The 13,218-nt window shown below is 37.9% G+C and overlaps 1 protein-coding gene across 7 annotated transcripts in view; it reads right to left on the reverse strand.

Moving 5' to 3' along the window:
- Nucleotides 1–2,141: 2,141 nt before the first annotated feature.
- EPHA7 (EPH receptor A7) overlaps nucleotides 2,142–13,218 on the reverse strand; it is a 236,980-nt gene continuing 225,903 nt past the window's right edge. For 3 of the 7 annotated variants that reach the window (XM_073675719.1, XM_073675721.1, XM_073675717.1), the window contains 3 exons: nucleotides 7,604–7,797; nucleotides 4,941–5,096; nucleotides 2,142–4,013 (listed from right to left, as the gene is read on the reverse strand). In XM_073675719.1, the coding sequence (XP_073531820.1) occupies nucleotides 3,899–4,013; nucleotides 4,941–5,096; nucleotides 7,604–7,797 (465 nt within the window). In that variant the 3' untranslated portion in view covers nucleotides 2,142–3,898. The remainder of the gene's footprint in view (nucleotides 4,014–4,940; nucleotides 5,097–7,603; nucleotides 7,798–13,218) is intronic. The other 4 variants (XM_073675723.1, XM_073675722.1, XM_073675720.1 and 1 more) reach the window with 2 other exon arrangements.

The following is a 13,218-nucleotide window of genomic DNA, read 5'->3' on the forward strand; positions in this document are numbered from 1 at the left end:
GCGCTCCCGCTGGGCAGTGTGCATCACTGTATTTGACACCTTGTCAACGACCTCGCTAGCGATTCAGAACTGAGACACGTAGAGGTGCATAAATTGGACGTTTCTGCGTTCATCGTTCCCGATTGGTGGTCGCTACTGCGTCCTTGTTTTTTCAGATCCCACCAGCGTTCTCCGGCTGTGACTCCACTTTGAACAAATCAGACATCTTTAGCAAAGTAGGTATTGTTTGGGGTCTCAAATGAGTTTCCATTTTTAATTCATTTATAGGACATCTGCCAATTATCTGCTATCATTGCTCTTCAGGGAGGGAGGGCTTGGCTTCAATAGCGATCTCGTTAGCGATCTCGTTATGTGTGACGGGGCACCAGGACCGTTAAAATACTGGCAGCAGTTGTCGCGGCAGGTCTTCGCATCATGGGTGTTTCTGCCATGTCCCACTGGTTGAAGGCCTGCAATTGCAGGATCGTTTGCACGCTATTCACCGAGCTCCACTTCCCCATTGGCTCAGTCCACAAAGCCAGGCGGACAGTACGTAATTGCATCACGTCGACAAAGAAAGTTTTGAAGCGTGCAACAGGCCAAAAGAACAGAGTCTATTGATTTAAGCTTCATGTTAATTGGTGTATGAAAAACTCTGAAGCGGTTGGCCACGACAGCGTGTCAGAAAACGTGCTGTGTGGGTGTGTGTGCACGAGACCCCTAAAATATCTGCCCATGCAAAAGCATATATATACAGATAGAAGCCAAGCCCTCCCTCCCTGAAGAGCAATGATAGCAGATAATTGGTAGATGTCCTATAAATGAATTAAAAATGGAAACTCATTTGAGACCCCAAACAATACCTACTTCGCTAAAGATGTGTGATTTGTTCAAAGTGGAGTCACAGCCGGAGAACGCTGGTGGGATCTGAAAAACAAGGACGCAGTAGCGACCACCAATCGGGGACGATGAACGCAGAAAAGTCCAATTTATGCACCTCTACGTGTCTCAGTTCTGAATCGCTAGCGAGGTCGTTGACAATGTGTCAAATACAGCGATGCACACTGCCCAGCGGGAGCGCAACGACCCAGGAATGGTCCAGGAAGCTTTGTAACGATCAGTGATCTCACAGCAGGGGCCTGATCGTTGCTACGTGTCAGACATAACGAGATCGCTAGCGAGATCGCTATTGCGTCACCAAAACGTGACTCATCAGCGATCTCGCTAGCGATCTCGTTATGTGTGACGGGGCCTTTAGCATGGAGTTTCAGAGAAGAGGAAGCAAGATAAAATAATGAAATACATTTTAAAGATTCATGATTAAATAAGAGTTTACATACTCTTTAAAAGGGATACGTCACCAGATTTCACAATACAAACTATATAGATTATTACTTGATAAGGGTGGTGTGCCCACTATGAAAATGCATGTCAGAATGGCTGCATAATCCATTTTAATTAAAAAAAAGCATTTTAATAGCAAGCAAGAAAACTTTCTAAAAGAATTATACAGCTATTCTGGCATAAATTTTCAAAGTGCACCAGCCTCATCAGGTCCAAGATCTCTATTTAATTATGTAGGCAGTTTGTATTGCTAAATCTAGTGACAAATCTGTTTTAATAGTTTATCTTTATACAAATCTTGTTTCTAGAGATCCAGTCATGTAAACTGTGATTTGCATTAAAGCGGCACATAAGTAGAAGATATTTAAAAAAAAAAAGTTTCATATTTGAAATTACTTTTGGTTCGAACAATTACTTTACTAAACATCAGAGTGGGTATCATTTTCCCATACTTGACAGCTAGAGAGTGTAGAATTCTTTATTATTTCGTCGTTTCTTGCCATGTGAATCCTATTTGTGGAAGGCACTTTTGAAGATCTGTTATAAAAAAAAATATATAGACCTTTTTTGCTGCATCTATCAGGATTTCATAAAATGACTTTTGGGCACCATCACAGCGTGCTTGTCTTGAAATACTGACCCTGCTGGGCAGAAATACCTCATACTATCACATTTGATTTTCAGATAAAAGACTGATCCTGGGGGGTCCCTTAAAAAAGAAACACAAATAATCCTCCAGCAGACTACACTATAGTTCGAAAAATATATTTACAGTCTATTACAAAGATTACAAATGGGTGTCTATGAAATGGAATTATTGTAAATGGAATTTACTATAGTTAAGGAAACATCTTAGAAATGACTTTTTTTTATTCTAACAATCAAATAAATAAAATGTCATAAAATAACAATGTACAGAGATTAAAATGACTGTAAATTAAAGTAAGCAGAAGAGTATATCCATTTGTGTTTTCTGCAGCCATCTTTGGTCCTATATGATAAAATACATTATGTAGCATTGAAATACCTGTTTTTATGAACCTCTGCAAGTAAAATAGAAAAATATAGTGCATTTTCGATGTATTCAGAGCTCACTACAGAGAAATGTGTATACAAAACAAGACAGTATAAATAAAATTTACACACTTTACACTGAAACATTAACAATTCTGTGGATGCCCACATAATCAAAGACCAAATTCTGATCGATCCCTGGGATCTTTCTTTAAACAAACCGAATCTGTTCTATATGATGGTCATCCACCATCTAAACATATTTTACAAATATATTTCTTACTCTAAAGATATGCACAAAGGGAATATCTAGAAAGACACAATTTATTATTGCTTCTGGTAGACAGAAAAAAAAAACAAACCTCTGTTCATCAGATACTTATTTAAAAAAAGCTCAATTCTAATTACCATATGTTTAAGTATTAACTTCTCTTCTAAGATGCCCATCTCTTGAATGGTAAACCAAAGAGTTACCCTTGTCACCCTGATATATAGAGCTAAATATAAAATCTAAACCGTACAATCAAACATGGATTGCATTCAACAAGATCTTGTATAAAATATATTTTGGCTATTTCAAATCTATTGTTGTACAAAAAAATGTTGATTCCTTAGTCACCTTGCACTTATTTGCAGGCAGTGAAAGGTTTAGACAGTGACTATGCCACGAGAGTCTTTTGTTTTTTTATTGAACTTGACATTCGCATAGGGAAGGCTTTATATTTTACAGTACTAGTTTCTAGTATGTAGTTTAGGAGACCCTGTTTTTCATTCAGAGAATTAAATAACTCTCGATTTTAGCAATTTTTTTTCATGACTTAAAATTTTCACTGTTTTCTATATCAAAGGTGCCATGGCCGCACAGAGTGCCATTATTGCTTTATATTCAGCAAGTCCTTAGAAAATATGTAAAAATAAGCGGTTATTAACCTGTAGAGTTGTTTTTTTTACTTGCCTGCTGTTGATTTGCCAATGTCTACATAAATATCTAAGTCAAATGCCAGAATAAGAGCATTCAAAATATAACTCTAACCATGCTAAGGATATTAGTCTCCTAATAAATGTGCAATTAAACTTATCGACCGACCCTCTCCGAGAAAAAGAAATCTAAGGAGAATAACACATTAAAAAATAAGATCATATCATAAAACACAGCTTAAGGAAAATAGTTTTGCCGTATTTACCAATAATCTTGAGATTTTGTCCAACAAATATATTCTTTTTTTTAAAATGAATTATATACAGTACATTTGAAAAAGTCCATTGGGCAAAAAGGAGGTTAGAGAGCTCTGTTTGTTCTTTATTCAGGTAGTACTTTGTTATTACTGCTGTCATCCTTGCCACATGAGTCTGAACCAATTTCTCTCTCGGGAAATGTCTGGTGGCACTTAGGAGTTCAAGTCTGTAGGTGCTTGAGGATCTAGTTGGTTTTTATCTACAGCAAAACGCTGTAGTAGAGAGGACTCAGTTAACTGAGCAGATTCTAGCAGCAGTTCTTGTGTAGTGAAGGCCAGTGCTGTTGTCTCATAGTCTTACCTCCCTCATGAGGGAGGCCTTTCTATCACACCTGTATTCCGGTTCCATGACGGTGTATCATTTGTGCTCTCATAGTCTGAATACTGCTCATGATCTTCTTCTGATGGCCAACCAATGAGATTCCTAAGCTTATGACATCACTGCAAGGAAACAAAATAAATCACATGGTTTACAATGTAAAGTCACTTTACTAGAAGAAATCTGTGTGTGTACTGTGTTTTGAAGATGTACACATGTAGCAAATACAAAGCAAACAGCAGTATTGGGTACTTAATGAGCTTATCTGGGACCATTTTATTTTTTTCTTATTGGTCTAGGAACTTACAGGCAGGTAATTGCTAACTACCTGCCTGTTCTAGCTGGAACCGATCTTCTCTGCCTCAGAGTGGTCAGGGACAGGGACCGCTCCTGCTGACGATTCTGCAGCTTCCGGTGATGCTTCTCTTGCCACTCTGCTCTGTTGATGGGGTGTCATGCTGACTGACAGCCATCTCTCTAGTGCCTAAGTGCGGGAGCCGTCTGTCAGTCAGCATGACGTCAGCATTCATGTCCCATTAACGTAGCAGCCCAGAAGAGGAAGAGCTGATCTTTAGACTTGAGGTCAAATGACGCAGCAGAATCGCTGGCAGGAGTGGTCCTTGACCACGAGCCGATGTCGGGCAGAACAGGCAAGTAGTTAGCAACTACCTACCTGTCAGTTCTTAGCCCTACGAGAAAGAAATAAAATAGTACCGGATAACCCTTTTAAAGACTTTGTCTGACCAGGTAAATGTTGTTTCTTTTGTTATGTTACACCATTCTGCCTGTTATTTTAAGTGATCAGAAAACCACTTTTAATTATGTATCTAGTAAACATTGATCCACAATTGGGCAACCATACAAAGCTACGGGCCTATATAATGCTCCTCTGTGTGTGTCTGAGAATTTAAAAATAAGTTTTTGTGTGGCCGCTTCAATTAGAAATCTAATTAAAGAACTATTGTCTCCTTGAAACATTTCTTATAGACCCATAAGGATTCAGTATGTGTTGTATAGCTTTGTGCATCGCTTATAACATTTATTCTTACTTTATTGTCATTCCGGCAACAGCTTCAAGTGAATTGTATCCTGCGGAGCTAAAGTTTTCCTTATACCGTTCCATCTTAATAGCTTCTAACCACTCTCCAACAGAGCAGAATGTTGAGAAATCAGGGGTGTTCTGGTCCAGAAGCGGGCTGACAGGTCTAAACATTGCAAAAAGAGAATGCAGTCAGTTTGAGCCATACTACAGGATGATATGAGACAAAATTGGCTTATTTTTTGGCATATATAGAAATGCCCTTATCCACTTCTATTAGATGAGATTAACTTCTTACAGACTACCCCATACAGAATTTGGAGTGTCCAGTAGCTTCAAGCCATGTCTTGTCTTTCCATCTAGGGCAGCGATGTCAAACTCAAACATATAGAAGGCCAAAATGAAAAATGAAAAGTCGCGGGCCAACCGGTATACAGTATAATGAACCCCACACTGTCCTCCATATAGCATAATGGGCCCCAAATAGTCCTCCAAAAAGTATAATGGCCCCACATAGCTTTTCATACAGTATAATTGCCCCGCATAGTGCTTCATACAGTATAATGGGCCCCACATAGACCTGCATACAGAATAATGGGCTCCACATAGAGGTAGTGGTTTTGGTGCCAAATACAATCACCTTGTGGGCCAGATTTGGCCCATGAGCCAGTGTTTAACATGTATGATCTAGAGGCATAAATAAAGAGGGTGCAGAGGCACCAGATACACCTGGAGCACTGATGAATTGCCTTGAAGACATCAGAATTACAACAGTATTATTGGTGGTGTTGGGGGGGGGGGGGTCTGTTACAGATTTTCCACTGGTTACACATCTTCTTCTTACCAAATCAATGTGACTAAAAAAGAAACGTTTCACCAGAAATATTCCCTTGAGAAGCATAATCCTCCTTAAGTTTTAGCTTTGTTATTACTATATATATGACTTAGTATTGTCTTTCTAAAAAACTTTCCCTGTAGTTTAGAACATTATTCTTGTTCAGATTTTCGTAACCCAGCATTCAGAAAGCTGCATATAATTGGCAGAAGAAGCCATTATCTGCATACTAGAAAGATGTGTTATTCAAAAATCTGTTAAGTAAAGCAAAGCCAGAATTTGTTGCGGCCTAATTACATTTTGGCCAAGGAAGACACTGCTCTTTTGGAATACATCGATTTAAAAAAACAAAAATGGTTTCAGCTCAGCTGTAGAAGTAATATGTCACTCAGTAATACATGCGTAAAAAAATAAAGCAAGCATACAAAAGCTCTGTATGCATAGTACATGGTGTCTTTTTAAGAAAACTACAGTGGAAATGAATGCTGTGTTATAACTCAGTGGTTAAAGTCTTGGCATTTTCCCCAAGATTCCCCTTTCAAATTCAGTAACATTAAGAAATGTAACTATTCTAAAGTAGTGATCCTCAAAAGATCTCATAAGAATATACATGAGTACTGGATAAACACATTTTTATACTCGCGAGGCAACTAAAGCTGACACTTAGTCTAAAAGAATTTCATATGCGTCCTCTCAATATATCTGTACATTTGTAGGAGTAACTGTGCGAGCCATATGTTAATCTAATCATTTTGCTAAACATGCAGTAAAAATATGTCGAGTCAAGCAAAAAACTGTTTTACATTTCTCTTAAACTTCGTAGTCTAGATAGGTTAGAGGCATTAGAACGGCCGTGGAGTAGAGAGAAGGTTTCATTTGCATTAAAATAGCAGATTTAAATTACAAAGTAAAACACTTATTTATACAATAAAACAAATATTTTCTGTTATATTATTGTGTTATATTTGCATATTATTTATTTAACATAGAAATAATCTTGCTGACATTAGAAAATGGGATGCACATAGCGGCATTTAAGCCCATCATAGCCTATGACTTTAGTCACACACGACAGCACAGCAATCTGTCACAACTTGGGGAAAAAAAAGCCACTCTTCATTGTGAAGCTGCAAAGCTCCATTGACGGAATAGTGGCCACAGTCGGGTACTGCACATCCATCCCCATTCGATTTGACTAGGTGGTGGCTGTGCAATACTTGGCTGCGACCACTATACAGTCGACAGAACTGTGCTGTGCATCTGAAAATCTGAGCAGTTCCGGCCGCCTCCTACACCTTGAATAGCTGATCCCATAGGCCATCAATGTTAAAGTCCTGGACAACCCCTTTAAAGGTTAGGGCTTCCTTTCAATTACAATTTTGGACTTGATTTGAAGAAATGTGCCATAACAGAGCACTTCAGGAAGTTATATAACTGCACATATGCTGCAGAGCAGTACGTAAGTGAACATTCATTGTTTTATTTATAATGTGCAGCAGACATGAATATGATGAAATAAGAGGTAGGATAAGTAATCAATTAGCATAAGGAACTAGGCATGGTTTAAGACATTACATATGAAGATAATGTAGTTCCTTCAAAGTGTAAATAGTCTTGGAAAAAGTATAAGGATCCCGTCAGCAGTTTTGATTCTCCATTTTCTTAATAATGCTTTAGCTGAGCTAGTACAATAAGGTGTGTAAATACCTATTCACCTCTCCTATCTAAAGAGGTCAGCAGTTTTGCAAGTTTTACGGCCTCTCTTTAAAACAAGCATTTATACTCAAAACTAGCAACCATTTATTTTATTGCCTATTTGTTTCTGTACTTTGTCTTACCTGTTACAAGTTCCCATTGGTGTTTTCAAGCTATTAGGGTTCCGGATCATTTTGTCAAGAATACCAACAATCTGCTCAAACTTAGGTCGTTCCCCACGCTCCTTCTGCCAGCAATCTAACATTAACTGGTGAAGACCTGAAGGACAATCCATTGGTGAAGGCAACCGATAACCCTCCTCAATAGCTTTAATAACCTACAACAGAAAAAAAACGCAATTCCATCAAATGAGCCTAAAGAACTAGCAGTGTGCTGTATAATTGATTCTATAAATCAAATCAACTTATCACAATCAAAGATGTGTGATCTGTGGCAATAGATATTGGTTAATCTTATGTAAAAATATTTATTAGGGTATGTGCACATGATCAGTAATCACTGCGGATTTGATGCTGCGCACTTGCACTGCGTGCAAACTGCAGGGGCCAGATGTTACAGCACAGTGGATGGGATTTGTAGAAATCCGCATGTCAATTTTTCCGGCGGGTCCGCATGCGGGCTTTCCCCATAGAACTAACCTATATGAGAAAAGTCCGCATGTGGAAAAAAAAAATGGTTCCGCTCATTAGCATATTAAACAGAAGCCGCCGGCGGCTATTACACAGCGTCGTGGCTGCAGTAGGCTCCGGAGGGTGAGAACGTAGCCTTAGGGTTCTCATGCTTTTTTTTATAGTCTACTTACATTGACAACTTTTTTAAGCTATTAACAAATATTAGCATGTTTCAAAAGTTGCTTAAGTTAAGCAGCATTAAAACTGCAAGATAATCATGAACGAGCATTGTTATATATTCGTTTCATGATTATCTTGCAGAATAAACAGGCTGCCAAACACCAGATGAACGAGAAAAATGCTCGTTCATAAGGATGAGTGGACCCGTGGAAGTTCAGGTTCTGGTACCGAACTCGAACTTTATTCCAAAGTTCGATTTGGGTACCAAAACTGTACCAAAACATGAACCAGAACCCGAACCCCATTGAAAACAATGGAGACCTGGACGTTTGAGCTGGAAAATTCTCTTTCTTTACACTAACATTTATATGACACTAACATTTACTGATCATGATCCCATAATAAAAAATGTCTCAGATTCCTTATCAGTCACCTATGCATTGATAACTAAGCAACGAAAAAGCTAGATCATTTGCCAACAACTGTACCCTTAGGAGTGCTTGCTCTTTATGGTCTTGCCTTGCTTGTGCTGCACATATTTCATATATGATTATTATAATTGCACTATGTGATAAAAAATATCAATGAACATATAATATCTAATAATATGTATAAAAAAAAGTGTATGGTAAAAAAACACAACCACTGCAGATTTTCTTTGTGAAACCAGATACTACTCATATTCAATAAAACAGTTAACAACTAATTCAACCAACGCGGCTCATACGCCTTCATGGAAAGGGACTACGTGTCATTATATTGTCACCAGAAATAACCACTTTTAGGAAAAGAAAGAGGAAAAAATCTTCTCGAAAATCCAACAATTCATTCAGTGCAGCACACCTATGACAAGGCAACAAAAAGAGTTAAACGTGATCCCACTGTGGTTTTGTGCTGAGTCCTGCTTTCATAAAGAGAAACCTTTAGCTGCAAATGTGGTGGTTAAGTTAAAACATATTGCTGCAAACTTCATTAAACCCTGGAGACCCAAGTAGAAATGCACGGAGAGAATCAATCAAAGGGACATGTAAAAGGTTAGAATGATGTTATAAGGTAATTCATGTCACTGACATTGAGTTATAAAGCACTTGGAAAAAACACTGGTGTAGTATTCATGTTCCTGAATATCATGCAGTGAAGGATTGTCTGAAATTGACTTGTGGGAAGACTGCGACACAAAAGACTTTCTCAACCTTAACAGGGGAAACAAGTTTGACTGGTGAGTGGCAATTAATTCTTATCCTGATGGCAATGCAGTAAAATGAAAGGACCAATTCATAAATAAAATGGATTTTTATTCACAAAACTGTGAACTCATAACTGGAAATGAAACATCAAGATGTTTTTTCATTTTTAGTAAAATAGATTTATAGACTTCAGAATTTTTACCCTGACATTCAAAATTATTATATACAGTAATAGAACTAAGTCAACATGCATGTCTTCCATTTTTATTATAAATAGTTTTTTTATTGTGAATGCTCTTTTTTTAATAAAGTAAAATGGAGATCAACAAGCAGAAAAATACTTGATAAGAAAGAGCAGAACATGGATCTCTTCACTTCTCTGTGTTACACACAAGAACAAGAAGGGTTTGGGTTTCTAAAACCCTGGAAAGAATTTTTATTTTTTGAAAGAAATATTATTTTACAGATGGGAGGAGGTAGTGAGTAGGATGAGAACTTGTAAATTCCAGAAGTCGAGGAAACAAGATGGGGAAAACTTGAAGCCTTGGTAATGGAGCAAAACATTGATGAAGTTTTGGTTGATCATGGATGCATGTTATGTGTGGGACAGTTGTCCCAGTGTATTGACTTTGTAGCAAATATAAATATTAATTTAGTTCTGCATATGTGTACCTCTTTAACACTTTAATGACCAGGCCTGAAGGGGCTTAACAACTGCCTATTTTTTTTCCATTTTTGCTTGTCCGTTTTTTTGCTTTATGTGGAAAAAATTGTATTATTTTTTCATGCTGTTTTGGAGTACATAAAAATTATCATGTAATTTACATGATTTTTTTTTCTTGTGACGCAAATATAGAAAAAAGCAATTTTTGGTTTAGTTCTTACACACATACAGCGGGTGAAGCAAGTATTGAACACGTCAATTTTCTAAGTAAATATATTTCTAAAAGTGCTATTGACGTGAAATTCTCACTAGATGTCGGTAATAACCAATCTAAGGGCAGCACGGTGGCTCAGTAGATTGTGAGCCCCAATGGGGACAGTGCCCATAATGTCTGTAAAGCGCTGTGGAATTAATGGTACTATATAAGTGAGTAAAATAAATAAATAAAATAAATAAATCTAATCCACACAGGCAAAGAGATAACATATAAATGTGCATACATTAAGTTATGTGTAATAATGAGAAATGAGAAAGTATTGAACACGATTACTGAAATTTAATTAATACTTCTCACAAAATTCTTTGCTGGTGATGAAAGCTTCAAGACTCCTTTATGGAGAAACTAGCCGCATGCATTGCTGAGGTGTGATTTTGGCCCATTCTTCTACACAAACATTCTTCAAATCAAGGTTCTGTGGGCTTCTTCTATGAACACTGAGCTTTAGTTCCTTCTATAATTTTTCTTTGGATTCAGGTCAGGTGATTGGCTGGGCCATTCTAGCTTTATTCTCTTTCTCTGAAACCAATTGAGTGTTTTCTTGGCTGTGTGTTTTGGATCATTATCATGCTGAAATGTCCACCCTAGTTTCATCTTCATCATACTGGTAGATGGCAGCAGATTTTTATTGAGAATGTCTTGGTACATTTGTCCATTCATTCTTCCTTTAATTATATGAAGTTTGCCAATGCTGCATGCTGAAAAACAGCCCTACACCATGACATACCCATCTCCAAATTTCACTGCTGGTATGTTTTTTTGGGGGGTAATATGCAGTGCCTTTTGGCCTCCAAATATCATGTGCATTATGGCATCCAATGAGCTCAATTTTGGTCTTATCTGACCAGACTATATTATCTCAGTATTTCATAGTCTTGTCTAAATGTTGTTGAGCAAACTTTAAATACGTTTGAACGTGCTTTTTGCTGAGCAATGAAGTCTTGCATGGTATGCGTGCAGAACATGGAGTTGAGTGCATTACTTCTTTGAAACAATTGTTCCTGCTAATTCCAGGTCTTTCTGTAGATCTCCACAGGTGGCACTTGGCTCTAGGACAACTCTTCTGAAAATTCTTTTCATTCCTCTGTCTGAAACCTTATGGGGAGCACCTGGTCATGGCTGGTTTATGGTGAAATGTTCTTTCCAGTTCAGAACTATGGCCCCAACAGTGCTCACTGGAACCTTCAGTAGTTTAGAAATTTTTTTGTAACCAATGAAATCAGTATGTTTTGCAACAATAAGGTTGCAAAGGTCTTGAGACAGCGCATTGATTTTTCCCATCATGAGATGCTTCTTGTGTGGCACCTTGGTAACTAGATAACTTTTTATAGGTCATCAGTTGAACCAGCTGATACTATTTTTCACTAAGTGGTAGGATTTCTTTATAATTTCTTTATAATTACTGATAGATTTCTGCTGTTGTCATGACTTTCCATGGGTTATTGCACTGCTCTTTCTTCATGTGTTTAACACTTTTCTCCTGTGTCATTTCTCATTTTTACACATAACTTAATTTATGGACATCTATGATTCATTTCTTAGCCTGTGTGGATTGGACGAGTTGTTACCGACATCTGGTGAAAATTTCATGTTAATAGCACCTTTAGAAATATATTTACTTGGTGACGTACTCAATACTTATTTCACCCGCTGTATTATTTCACTTGCTATATAATATACAGTACAGACCAAAAGTTTAGACACACCTCATTTAAAGATTTTTCTGCATTTTCATGACTTTGAAAATTGTACATTCACACTGAAGGCATCAAAACTATGAATTAACACATGTAGAATTAAATACTTAAAAAAGTGTGAAACAACTGAAAATATGTCTTATATTCTTGGTTCTTCAAAGTAGCCACCTTTTGCTTTGATGACTGCTTTGCACACTCTTGGCATTCTCTTGATGAGCTTCAAGAGGTAGTCACCGGAACGGTTTTCACTTCACAGGTGTGCCCTTTCAGGTTTAATGAGTGGGATTTCCTGCCTTATAAATAGGGTTGGGACCATTAGTTGTGCTGTGCAGAAGTCAGATGGATACACAGCTGATAGTTCTACTGAATAGACTGTTAGAATTTGTATTATGGCAAGAAAAAAGCAGCTAAGTAAAGAAAAACGAGTGGCCATCATTACTTTAAGAAATGAAGGTCAGTCAGTCCAAAAAATTGGGCAAACTTTGAAAGTGTCCCCAAGTGCAGTTGCAAAAACCATTAAGCGCTACAAAGAAACTGGCTCACATGAGGACCGCCCCAGGAAAGGAAGACCAAGAGTCACCTCTGCTTCTGAGGATAAGTTTATCGAAGTCACCAGCCTCAGAAATCGCAGGTTAACAGCAGCTCAGATTAGAGACCAGGTCAATGCCACACAGAGTTCTAGCAGCAGACACATCTCTTCAACAACTGTTAAGATGAGACTTTGTGCAGCAGGCCTTCATGGTAAAATAGCTGCTAGGAAACCACTGCTAAAGACAGGCAACAAACAGAAGAGACTTGTTTGGGCTAAAGAACACAAGAAATGGACATTAAACCAGTGGAAATCTGTACTTTGGTCTGATGAGTCCAAATTTGAGATCTTTGGTTCCAACCACAGTGTCTTTGTGCGACGCAGAAAAGATGAACGGATGGACTCTACATGCCTGGTTCCCACCGTGAAGCATGGAGGAGGAGGTGTGATGGTGTGGGGGTGCTTTGCTGGTGACACTGTTAGGGATTTATTCAAAATTGAAGGTATACTGAACCAGCATGGCTACCACAGCATCTTGCAGCGGCATGCTATTCCATCCGGTTTGCATTTAGTTGGACCATCATTTATTTTT

Source organism: Phyllobates terribilis, unplaced genomic scaffold (genome assembly GCF_046119375.1).
Source record: "Phyllobates terribilis strain yellow unplaced genomic scaffold, ASM4611937v1 Scaffold_3__8_contigs__length_932513732, whole genome shotgun sequence".
Lineage (NCBI taxonomy): Eukaryota > Metazoa > Chordata > Amphibia > Anura > Dendrobatidae > Phyllobates > Phyllobates terribilis.